Here is a 20,382-nt window from a genome sequence, read left to right as displayed (position 1 = left end):
TTTGGGTCATGACAGGTATTATATGTTTCTACTCGTTAATACCTGTAGTTAATATACAATTGAAGTGAAAGAAAATAGCATAACGAGATATTTAGACTTCATAAATGTTTTGAAAGGGAAAATCTGGAGAAAGTGGTAAAATAAATATTAATTGTAAGGGCATTTTAGTCTTTTCAGTCTTCTTAATTACCGGTAGTTAGATGTCCATTAGTTAGTTAAGAGTTCAATTAGTTAAGTAAGAATATTAGTTAATTACCTAACTATTTATATATTGTCATTATAGAGATTTTTGAATTAATGGAAGAATATGATTTCATTATCTTCTCCACTGCTTCTCTCTCTAACTTCTCTCTAGCTTTCTTCTAGTCGATCTTCATCTTCTTCCTCTGAATTCTAGGGTTCATAACCTATAAATTATCCATTATTTCATGGTACCAGAGCCTTAGAGCTCGAGATTCAAGCTCGTGTTATCAATCTTTTACATTTACAGAAAAAACAATTCGAAAATCTTGTGAATTCTTGTCAATGGAGAACGAACAAGGTTTAGGTCATGGATCTGTTCCTCAACAACATGCAAGGGATCAATTGAACTCTGGAGTTGGAAATTCAACTATTGGAACTGGAAATCAACCAGCTGGAGTCGACTATAATCATCCTCTATTCTTGTCTCCAGCCGATGTGAGCGGTATTCAAATCATCTCATTTCAACTCACAAGTATTGAGAACTACTCAATATGGAATCGATCTACGCGTGCTGCGTTACTAGGAAGAAATAAGCTCGGTCTAATTGATGGTTCATGTAAGAAAAAAAAATTTCCCAAAATTCTATGGAATCACCGAGAGAGAGTAAATGCAATTGTACTCTCGTGGATTATGAATTCTGTGTCTAAAAATCTTCTTGGAGAGATTATGTATGCATCTTGTGCCCAAGTAGTTTGGGAAGATTTATTTGAGAGGTTTAATAAGGTAGATGATTCAAGGTCATTTAATCTGCATAAAGAAATTGCAACATTGTCTCAAGGTACTGCATTTGTTTCAGTATACTTCTCAAAACTTAAGGATATGTGGGAAGAGTTTGAAGCCTTGGTGCCTGCACCAGGTTGTGATTACCCTAAATATAAGGAGTTTGTGGTATATCTTCAAAAACTTAAGATGTATCAGTTTTTAATGGGACTTAATGACTCGTATGCCCAAACTAGAAGTCAGATTCTAATGAGGAGTCCAGTACCTACGGTTAATCAAGCTTATGCTATGATAATTAGTGGTGAAGGTCAAAAGTCAATAACAAATGCCACAGGAATTTTAGGTGCCAATCCTGCAATGATGTCAGGTAGTTCTGATGCAGTAATGTACTCAAGGTCCACAGGAAATTAAAGATTCAAGAAAAATCACTATGTTCAGTGTGACTTTTGTAAAGATAAGGGACATAACAAAGAAAATTGCTACAAAATAGTGGGCTATCCACCTGATTATAGACCAAAAAAGAAAGGGGGAGCAGGAACTAATGTTGCCTACAATGTCATGACCGACAATCTGGTGCAACAGACATATATTGCTTTTAATGATGCAAGAGGTTCTTTACAGAGTGTTAATATGAATATAAATCAAGGATATGAGGACAAAGGGTCTGTGAATGGACTCAATTTCAGCCAGTTGAATCAGATGACAGGATGCACATTCTCAAAAGAGCAATATGATCAAATACTTCAACTACTTAACAAGTCTGGAACTAGTCAGTCTTCAAGCACAATTTCAACTCCTGCAGCCAGCAAAGCAGGTATTAGTTGTGCTTTGTTGGTTTCCAATAGTCTTCAAGAGTGGATAATAGATACAGGAGCCACAAACCATATGGTGGCTAATTTGAATATGCTAAATAAGTCTATTGTGGTTCAGTCTGAAAAACCAAAGAAGATATTCATGCCAAATGGAGATATTTCCTATGTGACTCACACTGGTGCTAGCACTATATCATAAGGAAACACAATTACTAATGTGTTTTATGTTCCATCATTTAAATTCAATTTATTATCAGTATCTAAACTGACAAAGGAATTGTAGTGCTCAGCAGCCTTCTTTCCTGATTTCTGTGTATTTTAGGAACTCTTCAGTAGGAAGGTGAGGGTGATTGGTAGGGAGGATGATGGACCCTATATACTAGAAAGACAAGCTGTTGGAACATCTTTAGCAGTAACAACTGGAATAAAGGAAAGTGACCAGAGTAACTCAACTACAACAAAGGAAGTGGATCTTTGGCATAAGAGGTTTGGTCATGCTTCATCCACAGTTCTTAAAAAGTTACTTCACAGTAAAACTGATCTTATAGTTGATACTATAAAGCAATGTGTAGTTTGTCCTTGTGCTAAACAGTCAAGATTACCATTTCCTATTAGTAGCATTAAATCTATAAGCAAGTTTAGTCTAGTACATATGGATCTATGGGGACCATACAAGACTCACACATATAATGGTAATAAGTACTTCTTGACTGTAGTGGATGATTTTTCAAGAATGACTTGGGGGTATTTTTTCTTAAACAAAAGTCAGAAGTGTGTGTTTTATTACAACAGTTTGTGGTCTTAATTAAAACTCAGTTTGACAAAATTGTTAGAATTATCAGAACTGATAATGGTATTGAGTTTATAAACTCAGTATGGAGTGAAATGTTTAAGAAATTTAGGATTGTTCATCAAACTTCATGTGCTTACACTCCTCAACAAAATGGAGTTGATGAAAGGAAGCACAGTCACATTTTAGAGGTCACCAAAGCAATTAGATTACAAGCTGAAATACCTATAAGATTTTGGGGTCACTTTGTAACTGCTGATGTTTACCTTATAAACAGACTTCCAAGTTATATCATCAACAATAAGACTCCCTATGAAAAGCTATATCAGAACCACCTTGCTATATCACTAGAGTGCTAGGCTGTTTATGTTATGCAAAGTTAGTTCATCAACATGATAAGATATCCTCAAGAACCAAAACTGCAGTTCACATGGAATATGCAGAGACTCAAAAAGGATATCTATTGTATGACTTACATGATAGGGTCTTCTTTGTTAATAGAGATGTAGTCTTCAGAGAAGATGTTTTTCCTTTCAAAAAGAAAGAAGAATGTTCAATCACCTATATTTTCAACTTCAATCTTTCAGTTACAAGACCCTCAATGTTCAGTACCTGATTATATATAGGTACATAATCAGGCATTAGTTCAAACTCCAAATAATACTGTGGAAATAGAACTTGATCATATTCCTGAACCTATACAAGGTAGTCCTCAATTCTATGAAGAAAGTGAGAATCAAGTCATAGATAGTTTATCTCAAGAACCTCAAAATGGAGACTCTGAGAGACTTGAAATGTTAACTACATAACCTATACATAACACAAATCCAGTAGTTCGGACTGGATATAGAAGATCTGATAGGGGAAAAATACCACCTATATGGTTAAGTGACTTTGTATCACTTAATAATCATCAAGAAGTTTCATATCCTATATCAAACTACATTAATTATGAAGGCCTGTCTTCATCATACCAAGCTTTCATTGCCACCTCCTCAAGTGTTACTGAGCCTACAACTTATGCAGAAGCAATAAAAGATCCTAGATAGATAGAAGCAATGAAAACAGAAATTGATGTATTACAGAATAATCATACATGGGACATAGTTTCTCTACCTGAAGGAAAAATACAAACAAGGTGTAAGTGGATTTATAAAGTCAAGTATAAGGCTTCAGGTGAAATTGAGAGGTTTAAAGCCAGATTAGTAGCAAAGGGATACAGTCAAAAGGAGGGAATTGGTTATCAAGAAACTTTTTCCCCAGTAATTAAAGTGAAGACTGTTAGAACAGTTCTAGAAATTGCAGCAAAAGAAAAATGGCATATACACCAGATGGATGTGTATAATGCATTTCTTCAAGGAGATTTATATGATGAAATCTACATGGAGCTTCCACAAGGATTTAAGATCCAGGGGGAGAAGAATCCAGTATGCAGGCTCATCAAATCCTTGTATGGCTTAAAACAAGCCCCAAGACAATGGAATGCAAAGTTAACTGAAGCTCTAATAAAGCCTGGTTTTAAACACAGCCAGTTTGATCACTCTCTATTTATGAAGAAGACTTCTGACGGTACTACTATAATATTGGTGTAGGTTGATGATATGTTGATAACAGGTGATAGTTTGAAATTGATTGAAGAAACAAAAAATAATTTGCATCAAGTGTTTAAAATGAAGGACCTCGGTGAGCTAAATTATTTCTTAGGTATTGAGTTTTCAAGATCTAAACAAGGGATCCTACTCCTGATATTAACTCATATCAAAGATTGATAGGTAGACTGCTTTATCTAACAATGACCAGGCCTGATATTTTCTTCAGTGTTCAAACACTTAGTCAGTTCTTACAACAGCCCAAAAAATCACATATGGAAGCAACTATGAGGATTGTTTAATATATCAAGAACCAACCTGGAAGAGGAATTTTATTATCAAGATCAAATAACAACAATACTACTGCCTACTGTGATGTAGACTAGGCAACATGTCCAATTTCCAGAAAATCAGTAACATGGTACTTAATAAAGATTGGAGACTCATTAGTAGCTTGGAAATCACAGAAATAAACAACAGTATCTAGGAGTTCTGCAGAGACTAAATACAGAAGCATTGCAGCCACTAGGGGTGGGCGTTCGTGCAGTTCGGATTGCATATGAAATTTCGGTTTGGATTTTCAGTTTTCGGATTGACAAAATGACAATCCAAATAAGTTCGGATTGGATCGGATTTTTTAAGTTCGGTTTCAGATTAATCGGTTTGGATATTTTGGATTTTCGGTTTTGAGCTTATAACTTGAGATGTTTCTTCTTTTTACAATAATGAATATCCAAATGAAGTACTCATATTAAACTGTCTGAAAAGTTCTTCATTTTCACCGCAATCATCTAAATGAAATATTAAAGCAATGAAATTATTATATACAAAAATATTTAAAAAATACAATAATGATGTTAATACGACAAATAAGAAGTAGAAATAGTAAAACCATGTCCAAATAGAAAGTATTCTCATAATAACTTAGTAATTAATATTGAATATATATGATAATATCTAATGCGTATGGTATTGAACTTATTACTATTGACATATGGATAATGGACTAAATATAAAGTATAAGAATTTTGGATTTTCGGATATCCAAAAATTTGAAGTACCAAATCCAATATCCAATCCAAAATCCAAAATTTTAAAAAATTAAATCCAAAATCCAATCCGTAATCCAAAAATCCAAGACACCCCTAGCAGCCACAGTAGCTGAACTCATTTGGCTACAAGGACTCATGAAAGAAATTGACATTGAAGTAACCTTTACCTATTGAAGTATACAATGATAGTAAAGATGCTATTCAAATTGCAACTAATCTTGTATACCATGAGAGAACCAAGCATATCGAAATAGATTGCCAATTTATAAGAGAAAGAATAATACAAAGGTTGATAGTAACAAAATACATTCCTAGCAAATATCAGCCTACAGACATTCTTACCAAAGATCTCACCAGATTTCAACATGAACACCTAATGTCCAAGCTAGGAGTTCTAAATATTTTTTCACCTCCTAGCTTGAGGGGGGTGTTGAGAAAGGGGTAACATAAGTGTTAATTGTAAGGGCATTTTAGTCTTTTCAGTCTTTTTAATTACCGGTAGTTAGATGTCCATTAGTTAGTTAAGAGTTCAATTAGTTAAGTAAGAATATTAGTTAATTACCTAACTATTTATATATTGTCATTACACAGATTTATGAATTAATGGAAGAATATGATTTCATTATCTTCTCCACTGCTTCTCTCTCTAACTTCTCTCTAGCTTTCTTCTAGTCGATCTTCATCTTCTTCCTCTGAATTCTAGGGTTCATAACCTAGAAATTATCCATTTATTTCAGAAAATCGCACTGTGGATCATAAACTTATCAACTCAATGTTCAAGGATACCCTAATGGAAGAAATATTATAAAGAAGCAAAGAACAAATCAAGCTTATCCACCTATTTGATAATAAAATTGAAAAAATGGAAAGAAGAATAAAAACAATAAAAGGACATTATGAAAAAAGAAAGACACACAAACACACACACAAAAAAAAAAAAGAAGAAGGAAACTCAACTTTGGGAGTTCAGAGAAGCAGATTTTGCAAGAGTTGGAGAGAACTTCTTCTCGGTGGGTTTGCAGGAGTGTTAGATGGGTTAGGTTTGGGCCACTTCACGAGTTACAGTTGGGTAATTTTATTTCATGGGTTAAAATAAAATAGGTTCATCCCAAATCAACCCATCAGCAAAATCTTACAAGCCCAACCCGTTAAAAGTTAGACGGGTTGGGCGGGTCACATGGGTTTGGGTTTGTTTTGCCACCCTAAGAAGAATTATATAGTTTAACTTCATTCAAAATGAAACTCAAATTAAAATATTCTACATTCACCATTTCTTTTAAACTTTGTTGAATTGTATAAAACCTTTTCCTCTTTATGTTAACTCAGGATCACAAAATAGTATAACGAATGCTTTGCTAACTCATATCCCTAAAGTGGTGTAAACATTTCAATTACTTATGGGTAAACATTTATTTTTTATCATAAAGTAGACATCTTTCACAAGAATGGTAGATACAGAATTCTGGAATTAAAGGGATTAGATCTCAAGGTAGTTATGAGCTGATTTCTTACTTTCATTGGTTTAGTAGGTACATCAATTGTTATTATAAACACTTGAGGTATATTCAGCTATTTATTTGCATAGTGGTGGGAGATTTAAGTGAAATTGTAGGTTTTTAAAGTTATGAGTGAAGAGGGGCCATTTATTTCTTCTTTTAATGATTAAGATATCAATATGATATTTATTTTATTATTTATGAATACGGAATGCTTAGGATTGTTTGTTTTGTGAATATCCGAATGTTTAAAATCTACTTTTATTCAAATATTTAAAAATATATATATTATTCAATAAATTAATTAAAATATTATATGTCCACAAAATTTATTGTAAGATAGTGGCATAGTAGTGATAGTTGATAGTGGTGGTAATCACTAATTGTTATGGTGGTACTAGTTGACATCAATGAATAGTTGTGGTGGTTGTTGGCGGTGGCTGGCGATGGCTGGTGTTTATCAACGATCGTGGTAATGATAGCGATAGTGGTGGTAGTGATTATTGCGGTGGTATAGGTGATTGATGGTAGTTGCTAGTAGTTGCGATTGTTGAGAATAGTGGAGTGATGGATAGCCATGCTCATAATTGTGATAATGAAGGTGGTTAATGATAGTGATTGGTCGTGGTGGTAAGTGTGCGGTGATGATAGTGGGTAATGTTTGTGGAGAAAAGTAGCGGTTAAAAGTTATTTTTGCAAAAATCTTTAATTGAAATAGTCTCTTAATAATTTTAAGACTTTTGTTTAACATTAGAATAATTGACTCTAAAAGCAAATGAGATGATTTAGATTACATCAGGCATTCCTCAGAGAAAAGAGTAGAATCAAAAGAAAGAGCCCTAGCATATGCGAGTGAGATTTGCTACAGCTAGTGTTTTACCAAAAAATGTTAAACATTTTCTTAAAACGAATTAATAAGAAAATAGGGGGTGAATCCTAGTTAAATATAATAACTAATATATCTGAAAACTTAATGCATTAACGATGTAGGATCGTACCCGATAATATTGAATGTCGATTAAGAATGTTCAATGATTGTCACTGAATGCAATAAAGAAAGCCTGGAATGAATATAGATAATGTCAATAAATGTAATAAGGAGGAACTTGTCACCTAAATGTTAGATGACTTGTATGATTCTCCTTCCTGACAACAACCTGGGGACAATATAATATGAAGGTGGACAAGAGATCCTTGGATCTTATGAGTAAAAGATATATGTTGAACAATGGAATCAACGGACAAGACAAGCTTTGTATATTTTCTGTAGTCAACCTTTACAATGTGTTCTTATCCCAAAAGTGAAGATCCCACTTTTGTTCTTTATCTCTTCCTATTTATCGGGGATATTCCTAAGAAACCCTAAAAATTACAACTGAGAGAATATCCAATGGAATATTCCTTCTTTCTATTCTAAACTTATTCTACCGTTGCTTCCGTACATTCTTTACTTGACCTCGGCCTTAATCCTTCTTAAGATGACTCCTCGTCATTGAGTCGTGGTCGGCTTAATCCTCGACCACGTCTATTTGCAGTTATTAGGTCCAGTCCAAATTTTGACCAATATAGTTAGTCCCTCCGCTTGTTGAGGTCGTGATCTTGGACGTCCTCGATGAGCGAATTCTGTCTGCAACCGTTTAGAGAAATTTGGTCGTGATGATTGAATCGAATCGACCGAGGTCGAACTGCGGCAATGTTAATGGGGCTGTGGTTAGTATGGCTGATGTGGTATGACGTCATGGCCACGCGCGTCATCATTACGCGTCTTCCCAGTGCAGTATATGTGCTTCTGTCGCTTCAATTTTAGTGTCGTTGACGGCTCTTTGCCTCGATTTTGGAGTCACCCAACCCTATAAATGGAGGAAAAGGGCTTTATTTTCGAAACTTTCAGCATTTCCCATTTTGCATGCATGATTTTTTTTATCTTCTTCTCTGATCTCCACTTCCAATTTCTTGCAGCTTCTTCAATTCTAGTCCCTGATTTCTTTCCCGGTTGATATCTTCTTTCTCCGACTTTGCTGTACACATTTTACTACTGAAATATGTCAAATTCCCCTCATATTCACGATGGAGTCTCCGATGCCACTCCTTTATCAGTGGCTATTCCTCCCGGCGGTGAAGAATCCATGGTTGAGGATGAAGAAAGCTTCCCCACCGAGGAGGAGGTGGTTCCCAAGAATCCTTTGGTCAAAAATGACTTCCCAAAGGAACCTGCTCCCACTCCTGCTCAGAAGCTTTCTGAGATGGGGTTGCGTCAAATAGCCGACCTCCGGTCCAAATATCGTATTCCTTCTCACGTAGAAATTATTTCGGCGGGAGGTGACATAGTACAGGTTCACCGACTCGGATATTGTGCTTTCTATGTTTATCCATTCTTAGTTGATTATTCTCTTCCTCTCCCCTGGTTAGCGAAGGAGTTTTGCCGCTTTTACAACGTTTGCCCAGGGCAGCTCTCCCCTTATTTATACAAAGTTTTTCTGATGCTAGTGAAGTAAGAAGAGTTGGCCGACTGTGAGGTCAATATCTGCCATCTACTGCATCTATTCTCGCCCAGTTTTTATAGAGGCACATTGATATATTTGCGACATCGTAGGACCAAAGGGTTAGTGGTCGGGATGGATGATAAGGCGAACCGACGGTTCTGTCATAAATACTTCTTCATCAAGACCGAGCATCTGGTGGCGAATCCGACCGGGTTCCCCGAGCAATGGAACTATAATCGTAAGTATCTTGACATATGTTCATTATTTTCTCTTTTCTTCCTCTTCTTCTTTCAATTTTGACCCACTCACGGCTTCCCTATTTTCAGCTGAGAGGCGTGCACCTTCTTTTGTCTTCGATATTGAAAATTGGGTGGCTCGCGTGTTACCCCACACCGTAGGAATTCGTGGCTGGGCGTCCTTCCACAAGCGCTTTGGACCTAAGACTTCGTCCAGTAAGTGTTATTTCTACCTTCCAGCTTATTGTCGTTCACTATCGCCTTTTGATGTGACCTTCCTTTAGTGCTAGGTTGGCGAGCTTCCAAAAAGGTGAAGGCTCCAGTGCTTGCATTTCGCCAGGCTGTGGCGTCGGCTGGAATGCAGTTCGTGTCGGCCGAGTCCACAGAGGGGGTCTTACTCTAGTTCCGTCGTCGGGTGAATCTGCCCCACGGGCATCCATCACCTCTACTGAGACCTCTGATCACCGTGTTTTGAATCTAGTTGACGAGTCATCTCATTAAGAGGAGGCGATACCCAGGAAAAGACAGAGGGTGGAGATTGGAAGGGTCGATGCTGATACCGAGTCGGAAAGGATTATTGGTTTAGATATAGGGGCAGCTCCCTTACCGAACGTTGAGGCTGCTCCCATACCGGCTATCATTAAGGAGGAAAGATCGTCAGCGCCCAAGGCGGCCTACAAAAGAAGGCAATCTGCTCAGATAGTCGAAGTCAGCTCATCTTCAGTGTACAGAAGGGACAGCACCATCATCGTAGAAGATAATAGGTCAGGTTCTGACGTCGACCCTGAAGAAGTGCGGGCTTTTGAGGAGAGTTTTACCTGAGTTGAGATAAGGACTGAGGGTCCCGATCGGCGCAAGTCATCCCCGTGGATTACGACCTCTTGGCCAACTCAGAACGGGCGGTACCGGCTTTCACTCCCCTGTGCGCGGCTTTTGAGAATAGGACGCTACAGACGCTGAAAGATGCGGATCTATCGTTGGGTATATCTGGCATGGACTTGCAAGTAAGTTTACTTTTCCCATATTAGGTTAAGTTTATTTCGTATGTGTAACTTGCTTACACTGTGCCTTTTTTTTTTTTGCATGTTAGACCCTTTATGGAGATTGAGCGCGACCGTCAGAAAGAGCAGAGGACGACCATTTTTAAAAATATGACATCCAAGTACAGAGAGTACCGTTCCAAACACCGAATGCTAGTCGACTTTCTCAGCCAGGATGGCCAGTTTCAGTCGCTCCGTGATGGGCTTAAGCAGAAAGACGGTGAGCTGAAGTAGAAGGATGAGGAGCTGAGGGACAGGGATGAGGAACTTTTGAGGGCCATCAGCAGGTGCAGCGTGCTTGAGGGAGTGCTAAAGGCTAAGGAGGACGAGCTCGAGGTGAGCAAGGGAGTGATGGCCGAGAATGCTGACCTTCATGCTCAAGTGGCGTCTTTATCGATTGAACTAGAGCAGAGGGAGGCAAGGGACGTCGACATGAGGGATGAATTGAGTGCCAAGATCGAAGAGTTGGGTCGAGCCGAGAAAATCAGAATGGCCGCTGCGGCTGAGGCGGCGGCTCTAGATGACGCCCTCCATGTTTGTAGGTCCGAGCGAGCTAATGAGGCGAAAATGTCGGTGCTTAAGGAGGCGAGGTTTGAGGAGTGGATCATGGGTTTGGAGGCGGAGTTGTCTGAGTTGAATGAGCAAGTCGTCGTCCTGAGGGCCGAGAAGACACAACAGCAGGCACAACCGTCTACATCTCATACTTTCGCCGATCCCGTTGTGTCACGGGAGTTGTATGAAATGTAGGTCCATACCGAGGCTCAACTTAACGTGTACAAGTCTTTGAAGGCTGCCGGGAAGGTTTCCGAGGGCGTCCGGGTCAAGGTACGTGCGGCTCGTGAAGCTTGTGGTTACGACCCTGGTACGCCCGACGGGGATGATGATGACGCCGTGGATGGGCTTGCCTCTAATTCTTCGTATGATAATGAGTATGCTGATGGGGATGATGTGGCGTGAAGCTTTTGTACTTAGTTTTCTTTTTGATGTGCTATATTTGTGAGGGCGTCCTCGAGCCCTTTGTAAAAAGTATTGTAATCCAACAATTGAAATGGAACAATTGCCTTTTTGGTATGTATTTTTGGATTCCCGTTCTCTTTTTCTTCTCGTTTGCTATGTGGGAAAGTCCCTGATTTTTCGGTCGTTTGCATGTAATGTTGATTTTGGTGGATTCGAATATAGACCAACTTGAGGCCGAAGATTAGTTAGCTCGAACGAGGTCGAGGTTTGATTGATTTGAACGAGGTTGAAAATCAAATAATTTGAGCGAGGTCGGATGTAAAGTAATTCGGCGAGGTCGGATGTCAAATAATTTGAGCGAGGTCGAATATAAAGTAATTCGAGCGAGGTCGAATATCGAATAATTCGAGCGAGTCGAATGTAAAGTAATTCGAGCGAGTCGAATGTAAAGTAATTCGAGCGAGGTCGTTAGTGAGTAGTTTTTCCACCTCATCACGGACGGCCTCGTTGATTGCAGCGTTGCATTTTCTTCTTATTTTTCATATCAGCAGGTAGAGTGGATCGACGTTCAACTTGCGCGTGGCAATGTCTTTCGGGATACATGGCATATCTGCATGGGAGAAAGCAAACAGATCGGCGTTGTCAATTAGAGTTTTATGAAATTTACCTGGTTCTGAGAGTTTATGGCTGATGTAAGTGTTTTTGCTGTGGACATTATTTTCTAGTTTGATGGGGTCAAGGTTTTCTACCGTTGACTTTGTGGCCTCCATGACGTCGGGATCCTTGATGACGTCTTTTTGTTCGTTGAGTTCGAGCCCCAACTTTTGTAATTGCTATGCTCCCGAGCCTATTCCCTTTAACTGTTGGATGTGTGTACAATCTTGGGCGATGCGGTAGCATTCCTGGGTTGTGCGCTGTTCACCTCGGATATTGTATATCCTCCGGAGTAGGAAACTTGATTACTTGATATAAGCTGGACCAGATGGCCCTCATGGCGTGTATCCAGGGTCGCCCTATGATGGCGTTGTAAGTTGTGTCCTGGTTCCTGACATGAAACGTTGTTTCTAGGGTGACGCCCCCGGCCAGAACGGGAAACGTTATCTCTCTTGAGGTTCGCTCAATTGTATTGTTAAAACTTGTTAGCGTTATGCAGTGTGGTACTATCTTGTCCTCGAGTCTCATTTGTGCAAGAATTCGAGGGTAAATAATACACGTGCCGCTCCCGTCATCTACTATTATTCTTTTTACATCAGTATTTGAATTACGTAAAGTAATGACAAGAGCATCGAAGTGAGGAAAGGTCAAACCATGGGTATCTGACTTATCGAAGATGATACAGTCTTCGAGGTCATCATACCGTTCATGGGTGATCGACCACTTCAGTTTATGTGTGGTGGTGAACTTCACGTGATTGATTGTTGCTTCGCCGCCTCCGCCGATGATCATTTGGATGTGCGGGCAGGGGAGGGTGGCTTTGGAGGGCATTGGTGTTGTTCTTCTCATCTGTGGCCGAAGTTGGCTCTTTCTCGGTCGCTCATCAGCTCCCTTAGGTGTCCTTGGTGAAGCATGTTCACCACTTCTTGCCGTAGGGCTATGCAACTTATGGTACCTACTCTTTTGAGAGATCGTTGCCTTTTACTGTTGTGACGTAATGAATGATGTGATCTTCGGGGTCTGTTGTGTCGTCGTATATCTTCAAATATGGTGGCATTTTGAAGGTCTTGGGTATGGCGTGTGGGGCTACCTCCTTGCTGTACAGTTGTTCGACGAACCAGCCAATTCCTATTTTGGTAGCAGTTTCGGGGCGCCCGGTATCTTATCAACCCTTTATTGATGCTCCCTCATTTGGTCGCGGAGCGCTTTATTCTCGTTCTCTATTCCTTCTATTTTTTTAGAATGGCCGCAAGTGCATCATTACCTGCATCAATAGCGGTGTGAGTGTTACCTTTTGGGAGAGGAGCGGGAGCAGGTTGCTCGTTGGCGGCTGTTGTGGTATCCGCTCGTGCGACGCTTCTACTCGCCCCTTGAACGGGTTTGTCGAGTATGTTGTTTAGAGTACTTGTCAACCACGTCTCCAGTAGTTTTTTCGCTACTGGTGGCGATTCCTCAGTTGTGGACGTGGAGGCTCCCCTTTCGCGTGAAGCGGTTACACTTCCATGAGGGGGAGGTGAATCACTCCGCCTGGGTGTGGCACTCGGCGTCACATTCTCCTCGTCTTCTCTATCAACCTCGTCGATGGTGTTCAAGAGGTTGGTAGTGACGTCCACTTCTGCTTTCAGTCTTTCATTTCTTTTTCCTGCCATTGTTAGTTCGTGCAAACGAGAAAAAGATGGCTACTGTCATTTTTTTAATCTAGAAGAAACTAAAATTTTAACTAGAAACTCCCCACAGACGGCGCCAAATTGTTTTATCAAAAAAGTGTTAAACCTTTTTTTTAAAGCGAATTACTAAGAAAATACGGGGTGAATCCTATTTAAATATAATAACTACTAGATTTGAAGATATAATGCATTAACGATGTAGGATCGTGTCTGATAATATTGAATGTCGATTAAGAATGTTCAATGATTGTCAATGAATGCAAGAAGGAAAGCCTGCAATGAATGTAGATAATGTCAATAAATGTAATAAGGAGGAACTTGTCTCCCAAATGTTAAATGACTTGTATGATTCTCCTTCCTGACAATAACGTGGGGACAATATAAAATGAAGGTGGACAAGAGATCCTTGGATCTTATGAGTAAAAGATATATTTGAACAATGGAATCAGTGGACAAGACAAGCTTTGTATATTCTCTGTAGTCAACCTTTACAATGTGTTCTTATCCCAAAAGTAAAGATCCCCTTTCTGTTCTTTATCTCTTCCTATTTATAAGGGATATTCCTAAGAAACTCTGAAAAGTACAACTGAGAGAATATCTAATGGAATATTCCTCCTTTCTATTCTAAACTTATTCTACTGTTGCTTCCGTACATTCTTTACTTGACCTCGGCCTTAATCCTTCTTAAGACGACTTCTCGCCATTGTGCCGTGGTCGGCTTAATCCTTAACCACGTCCATTTGTAGTTATTAAGTCCAGTCCAAATTTTAACCAATACAGCTTGAAGTCGATCTATTACCTTCTTCCATGTACTCAATAACATTGCAAACTCATTCCTATCTTTGCAATACCATCGCATCTTCATAATCGATTGTCCTTTGCCTTTCCCTCTCTATAAGAAGATTGCTATAAACTCTCTTTCGTACGTGAGATAAAAAATAATTCAAATTCAGATCTCCATTATAAAAAATAAAAATAATAATAAATGGGGTCTAAAGCACCAAGATGAAAGGACATACTATATTTATTTTACTTTAAGGGGAACATATATTTTTCGGAGATGGATGCTTAATTTCGAGTAACACGAGATGGACTACGTAGTGATATTATATGTTTCAATTTTGTCTGATGTTTTCGAAGAAATGATTAATTAATCTCACCATAATAATATATTGTACATCATAGATGTTGCGAAAATATATATATTAGTTAATGATTGAATGAACATTGTTAAGTGATACTGACAGTATTTCTGCCCATTGTATTTGGGTTTTTTTTTCCTTTTTTTTTTTTGGTTAAAAAAGAAGAGAAAATTAACACCTGTCGTATAAGCTAAATTGGCTATTAAAGCAAGAAGCAATTAATGCAATAACCAAATTAATTAGAGTAGAAAAACATTGAATGTTTTTCCTCTTTTGAAATGGTTGATTTCTAAAAAAGATAACGCACAAAAAATAAATTTTTCTTTTCACAGACAAGTCTTAGGTTTTCTCGGATTCTTACAATTTTTTCACAGACAGCCTCCAACTTAATTCTTCGTTTATTCTACTTGACACCATTGAAGCAAATCAACAAACACACAAGAAAAAATGGTAAAAACGTCTTTCTCTTTTTTTTCTTCTTTTTTTTCTCTTCCTTTTCTCCTTCTCTATGTTGATGTCCTCTTTGATTCAAGCATATAGATTTGTATGACAGTATCCATTCCAGTCGTGCTTGTTCTTTCTGGAAAGTATCTGAACATGATCAATCAGAAATTATTATGTTCGCGATCTTATCTTTTTAAAACTAGTTAATGCATTCTTCTCTTGATTTTCATTTTGTGGGCGATACTCTGATTGAAATCGTAGATTACTACAAAGTTTGGTGCTTGGAAGAATTTTTTTTCCATGGGATTTTTTATATGATTCTATTCTCCTATTTGTTGCAAGTTTTTTAATGTCGAGGAATATGAAAGGAGTATATCCGTACTACTACGTCTCAATTTCAATTTAGTTGGATTTAATTGTGTGAATCGTTTGTATTATTTAAAGGGTTCATCGTAATTTGACCGTTGGCCGTCAAGCTATTTGAAAAATAGTAAGTACTCGATGAAATAATAGAGACGTCAGCACCCTGACACAACCTTTTTAAAAAAAAAATTATTGCAAACGCCACAACGCCGCCCTAATAAGAAAATCAATAGAGCCATAGATTTGTAGTTATTACTCTTCTTTCTTTTTACTTCCTTTTCTTTAATCTAGTCTTGTTGTTAACAAAATTAGATGATGATTATCCTTATCACTAACTTAATTGCTTTGCTTGTTCTTGTTAAAAAAAAATAAAATTACTTGATTTATCCTTATATTTTGATTTTTTTTTATCGGAGCTTTTGGAACCCGACAACGTAAGTTGACCACACTTTCACCTAATTCTATTTGTTTTTTGTTTTTTGTCATAAATGCATTTATGTTTCTATACACATACTTGAGGTGGATATTTTTTCTTTAAAACACGGTAAAAAGGTGTAACATTTTGCGATTTATCTTAAAAAAATACAGTCAAACATATCTATAACAGTTTCGTTTGTTCCGAAATTTTTTAGCTGTTATAGTAAAGTGCTATTATAGAGGACACATATTATAACATGATATTATATCGGGTTTCGAGAATAACTCGGCTTTTATAGTGAATGGATGTTATAGGGAATGCTGTTATAGAGAGGTCTGACCGTAGAACAAAATTAATAATTGATTTTGGATAATATAATTTACTTTTCTTTTGACTTTTTTTCCTTTTGATGTTTTTAAAGAAATTGATAATAATGATAGTGATTTCTTTCTTTTTTTTTTTTTTTTTTTTTGGAAATTTGCTAGACTACATCAAAAAGAGTTGCAGAGAGGAAAATAGCTAAGTTTGAGAAGAACATCACAAGAAGAGGATTGAATCCTCTAACAGGAAAGAACAAAATGGAACCAGCTCACATTGTTCTTGCTCTCTTTGCTGTTTTGGTCATTGGATCTTGTAAGTTTCCCTAATTCTATATAATCTTTTTTTTTCCTTGTATATAATAAGCTTGTTAACCTTTATTAAAAAAAATCATAAGTTGTATATTTAGTCCATTGGCGAAATCAAGATTTTAAATCAGTTGGCGTGGAATATAAGTATATCTTTTATGCAGTGGCGAAGCTAGAATTTTTATCAAGAGGATTCGGAATATTAAAAAGTAAATACGCCAACATGCCAAGGCGATTCATCATCCACTAATTGTGCATAAAAAATAATTTTGACCTTATATATACAATGTAATTTTTCAGCAAAGAGGATTCAGATGAACCTCCATTCGCCACCCTAGTAGCTCCGCCTCAGCTTCTATGATGATGAATTTAAACCTCGAGATGACTTTTAGTTTTTATCCACCACTCATCAATGAACTACAGTCTTATTCAGTTATAGAGGACTTGAAACTTATATTTACAAACCCTCAAGCAGAACGAGTCAATAGGCGATGCGGATTTTGTTTAATAGTTGTTGGCCTTCGAGAAGCTTCACAAAGAACTACTAGCCGCTTTCTAAATGACTCTTTACTTTAGTATAGTCTAAGGGCCCGTTTGGCCATTAAAAAAGTTCACTTTTTCTCGAAAAATCTTTACTTTTTTTCGAAATTAGTGTTTGGCTATGAAAATTTTAAATTTCACTTAAAGTAAAATTTTGAAGTTTTTTGAAAATTTGAAAAACTCTAAAAAACTTATTTTCAAAATTTTCACTTTAAATCACTCGCAAAAATTTAAAAACAGTTCCAAATTTTATTCATGTCCAAACATAATTTTAATTTTAAAATATCATTTTCACTTGAATTTTTTTTTTTCTTCTTACTTCTAGAATTTCACATTCTTTTTGCCTTTTCCAAAGTGATGCAATAAATCATTTTTTTTCTTTTTGGATGTGCAGTTATATTCCAGGTTGTGAAGATGGCAATTAATGGTGGGACGCTATGAATATGGAAGCTCTTAGTTTCTCCAGAAGAATGAACTTTAAGCCCAAGAGCCCAAGAACTTTAAGCTCTTAATTAATTACTTTTTCAACCAAACTATAAATAAGTTTGTGACAAAAATTCTCTTTTACTTGGTTACTACCCTATGAATTTCTCTTTCTTAAATTTCTCCCACCCAATCCCCCCCCCCCCTCCCCAAAAAAAATATCATCTATTTTCTGTACCTTTGATAGAGTTAAAATCAGTCTTCATAATATACTCCCTCCGGTCCAAAATAAGTGATTTTTTGGCCTTTTTCTTGTGGTCCAAAATAAGTGATTTTTCCAGATTTCAAGAGTGAATTAATTAATTAATTAATTAATTAATTAATTATCAGCCAATATCAAGGGTTGAAGTGTACCAAGCTTTGATGGATATTGATGATAGAAAAGCACCAGGGTGTGATGGCTTGAATGTTGTTTTTTTCAAAAAAGCATGGCCTGTGATTGGGGAGGAGATTACAGAAGCTATCCTTCAGTTCTTCAACACCGCCAACATGCTTAAAGCTATTAACTGTACTTCAGTGACACTAATACCTAAAGTACCGAATCCTGAATCTATAAAGGAATTCAGACCCATATCATGTTGCACCATCCTCTAAAAATTATTTCAAAAGTACTAACCAAGAGACTACAAGGGGTGATGGATACCTTGGTTGATAAATGTCAATCTGCATTTGTCCCCGGTAGGCTAATTACTGACAACATTATCCTAAGCCATGAGTTGATTAAAGGCTACGGAAGAAAAGGGTTATCACCAAGATGTGTGATGAAATTGGACATGCAAAAAGCTTATGACTCACTTGAGTGGGTGTTTCTGGAGCAAGTTATGGTAGGTTTGGGTTTCCCTGCTGTATTTGTGAAGTGGATTATGGGTTGTGTTACCACGGTAACATATTCCATTTTACTTAACGGAAGACCTACGCAACCATTTGTGGCCAGGAGAGGACTAAGACAAGGGGACCCTCTATCCCCCTTCCTGTTTGTAGTAGCAATGGAGTTTCTGACAAGAAAATTGAAGACCCTGAGGCTGATACCAGACTTTAACTACCATCCCAGATGTGAGAAATTGCAGATTGTACAGCTAGGTTTTGCTGACGACCTACTTTTGTTTTGCAAGGGTGATATAAGATCTGTGCAGTTATTATATGATTTTCTCCAGTTCTCCTACTGCTCAGGACTTGTAGTGAATAAACACAAAAGTTCAATCTTCTTTGGAGGAGTACCTGAGGATATAGAACAAGCTATTCTGAACATATTGGGGATTTCCAAAGGTGCACTACCAGTAAAGTACTTAGGTGTACCACTAAGTTCCAAAAGACTATCAGTCTCACAATGCCAACCTTTAGTGGACAGAATAGTGGGAAAAGTTACAACATGGCAGCAAAATTCTTGTCCTATGCAGGGAGACTTCTGCTTATTAAAAGTATCATGTTCTCAATGCAAACCTTCTAGTGCCAGACATTTATTATGCCTAAAAAGATACTTAGTGTGATTGAATCTATATGCAGAAGCTATCTTTGGATGGGAGACAATAAGATGACAAAGAAGGCATCACTATCATGGGATAATGTGTGTTATCCTAAGTCAGCGGGAGGGTTCAATGTCATCGATATATGCCTATGGAATAAAGCTGCAATATGCAAGCATTTCTGGAACCTGTGCCAAAAGAAGGATAGACTTTGGATACAATGGGTTCATAGCTACTATGTGAAGGGTAAACATATTTGAGGGTGTGACCCTCCACAAGCGTCCTGGATGGTTAAAAAAGTGATGAAGGCAAAGGATACCTTGGAGAAAGCAGGATACGTATATGAAGACATCTTGAAGACCAGTCACCTCTCAATCAAGAAGATATACAACAAACTTAGAGGAGATTATCCAAAGGTGAGTTGGAAGAGACTAATATGCAACAATCCAGGATATCCTAAATGGATATTCATACTACAATTGGCAGCACTGGGGAGGCTATATACTAGAGATAGATTAGTAAAGTGGGGTGTGATGACTGAGCTAATTTGTCCTCTGTGTGACAATGACGATGAATCCATTGAGCACCTATTTTTTAAGTGCAACTTCTCTGCTGCCCTATGGGGAAAAATGCTCACATGGATGAAAATAAACAGAGGGCCAATGGGATGGAATCAAGAACTGGCATGGACAGTTATGAATGCAAATGGAAAGGATACTAAAGCTGGAATCTACAGATTAACAATGACAGGATGTGTGTACTACTTATGGAAAGAGCGGAACTTAAGAATCTTCCAAAAGAAGTCGAGAAGTGTTGAAGTTCTAAGCAGATTAATAACACAAGATGTTCATTGCAGAGGACAGTGGGATCAGAAACTTGCGGGGCAATTGAGAAGGATGAATTTCTTTCCTTAGTTAACTTCTCTCTATTTTTGTAACTAAGGGGATAGGGAGGAAGAGAAGATGAATGTAAAAAGTTGGGGATGTCCAACTGTATGAGTTTTGTTTTGCTTGTAAATATATTTTCCCTTGGTAAATAAAATTACTTAATTACCAAAAAAAAGAGTGAATTAATTATTTTTTTCCTACATTGTCCTTGAAGTAAATGGTGTTGGAATATGTGTTAGGAGTGTTTATGTGAGATAGTAAAGGTTAATATGGTCAA

The 20,382-nt window shown here is 37.5% G+C and overlaps 2 protein-coding genes and 1 long non-coding RNA gene across 3 annotated transcripts; all 3 read left to right on the top strand.

Annotated features, from left to right (window-relative positions):
• Positions 526-2,924, top strand: LOC109234921. The gene is made up of 4 exons (XM_019400960.1): positions 526-1,330; positions 1,418-1,941; positions 2,098-2,343; positions 2,592-2,924. Exons 1-4 carry the CDS (start codon positions 526-528, stop codon positions 2,922-2,924), a joined length of 1,908 nt encoding a protein of 635 aa, XP_019256505.1.
• Positions 15,120-17,874, top strand: LOC109235081. The gene is made up of 3 exons (XR_002069314.1): positions 15,120-15,331; positions 16,592-16,739; positions 17,667-17,874. It is a non-coding gene; the product is annotated as an uncharacterized LOC109235081 (long non-coding RNA).
• LOC109234919 lies at positions 19,521-20,132 on the top strand. Its single transcript, XM_019400959.1, has one exon. It carries the CDS (start codon positions 19,521-19,523, stop codon positions 20,130-20,132), a length of 612 nt encoding a protein of 203 aa, XP_019256504.1.

The sequence above is a fragment of the Nicotiana attenuata genome, chromosome 11 (genome assembly GCF_001879085.1).
Source record: "Nicotiana attenuata strain UT chromosome 11, NIATTr2, whole genome shotgun sequence".
NCBI classification, from domain to species: domain Eukaryota; kingdom Viridiplantae; phylum Streptophyta; class Magnoliopsida; order Solanales; family Solanaceae; genus Nicotiana; species Nicotiana attenuata.
This window is presented reverse-complemented; position numbering and strand designations above follow the sequence as displayed.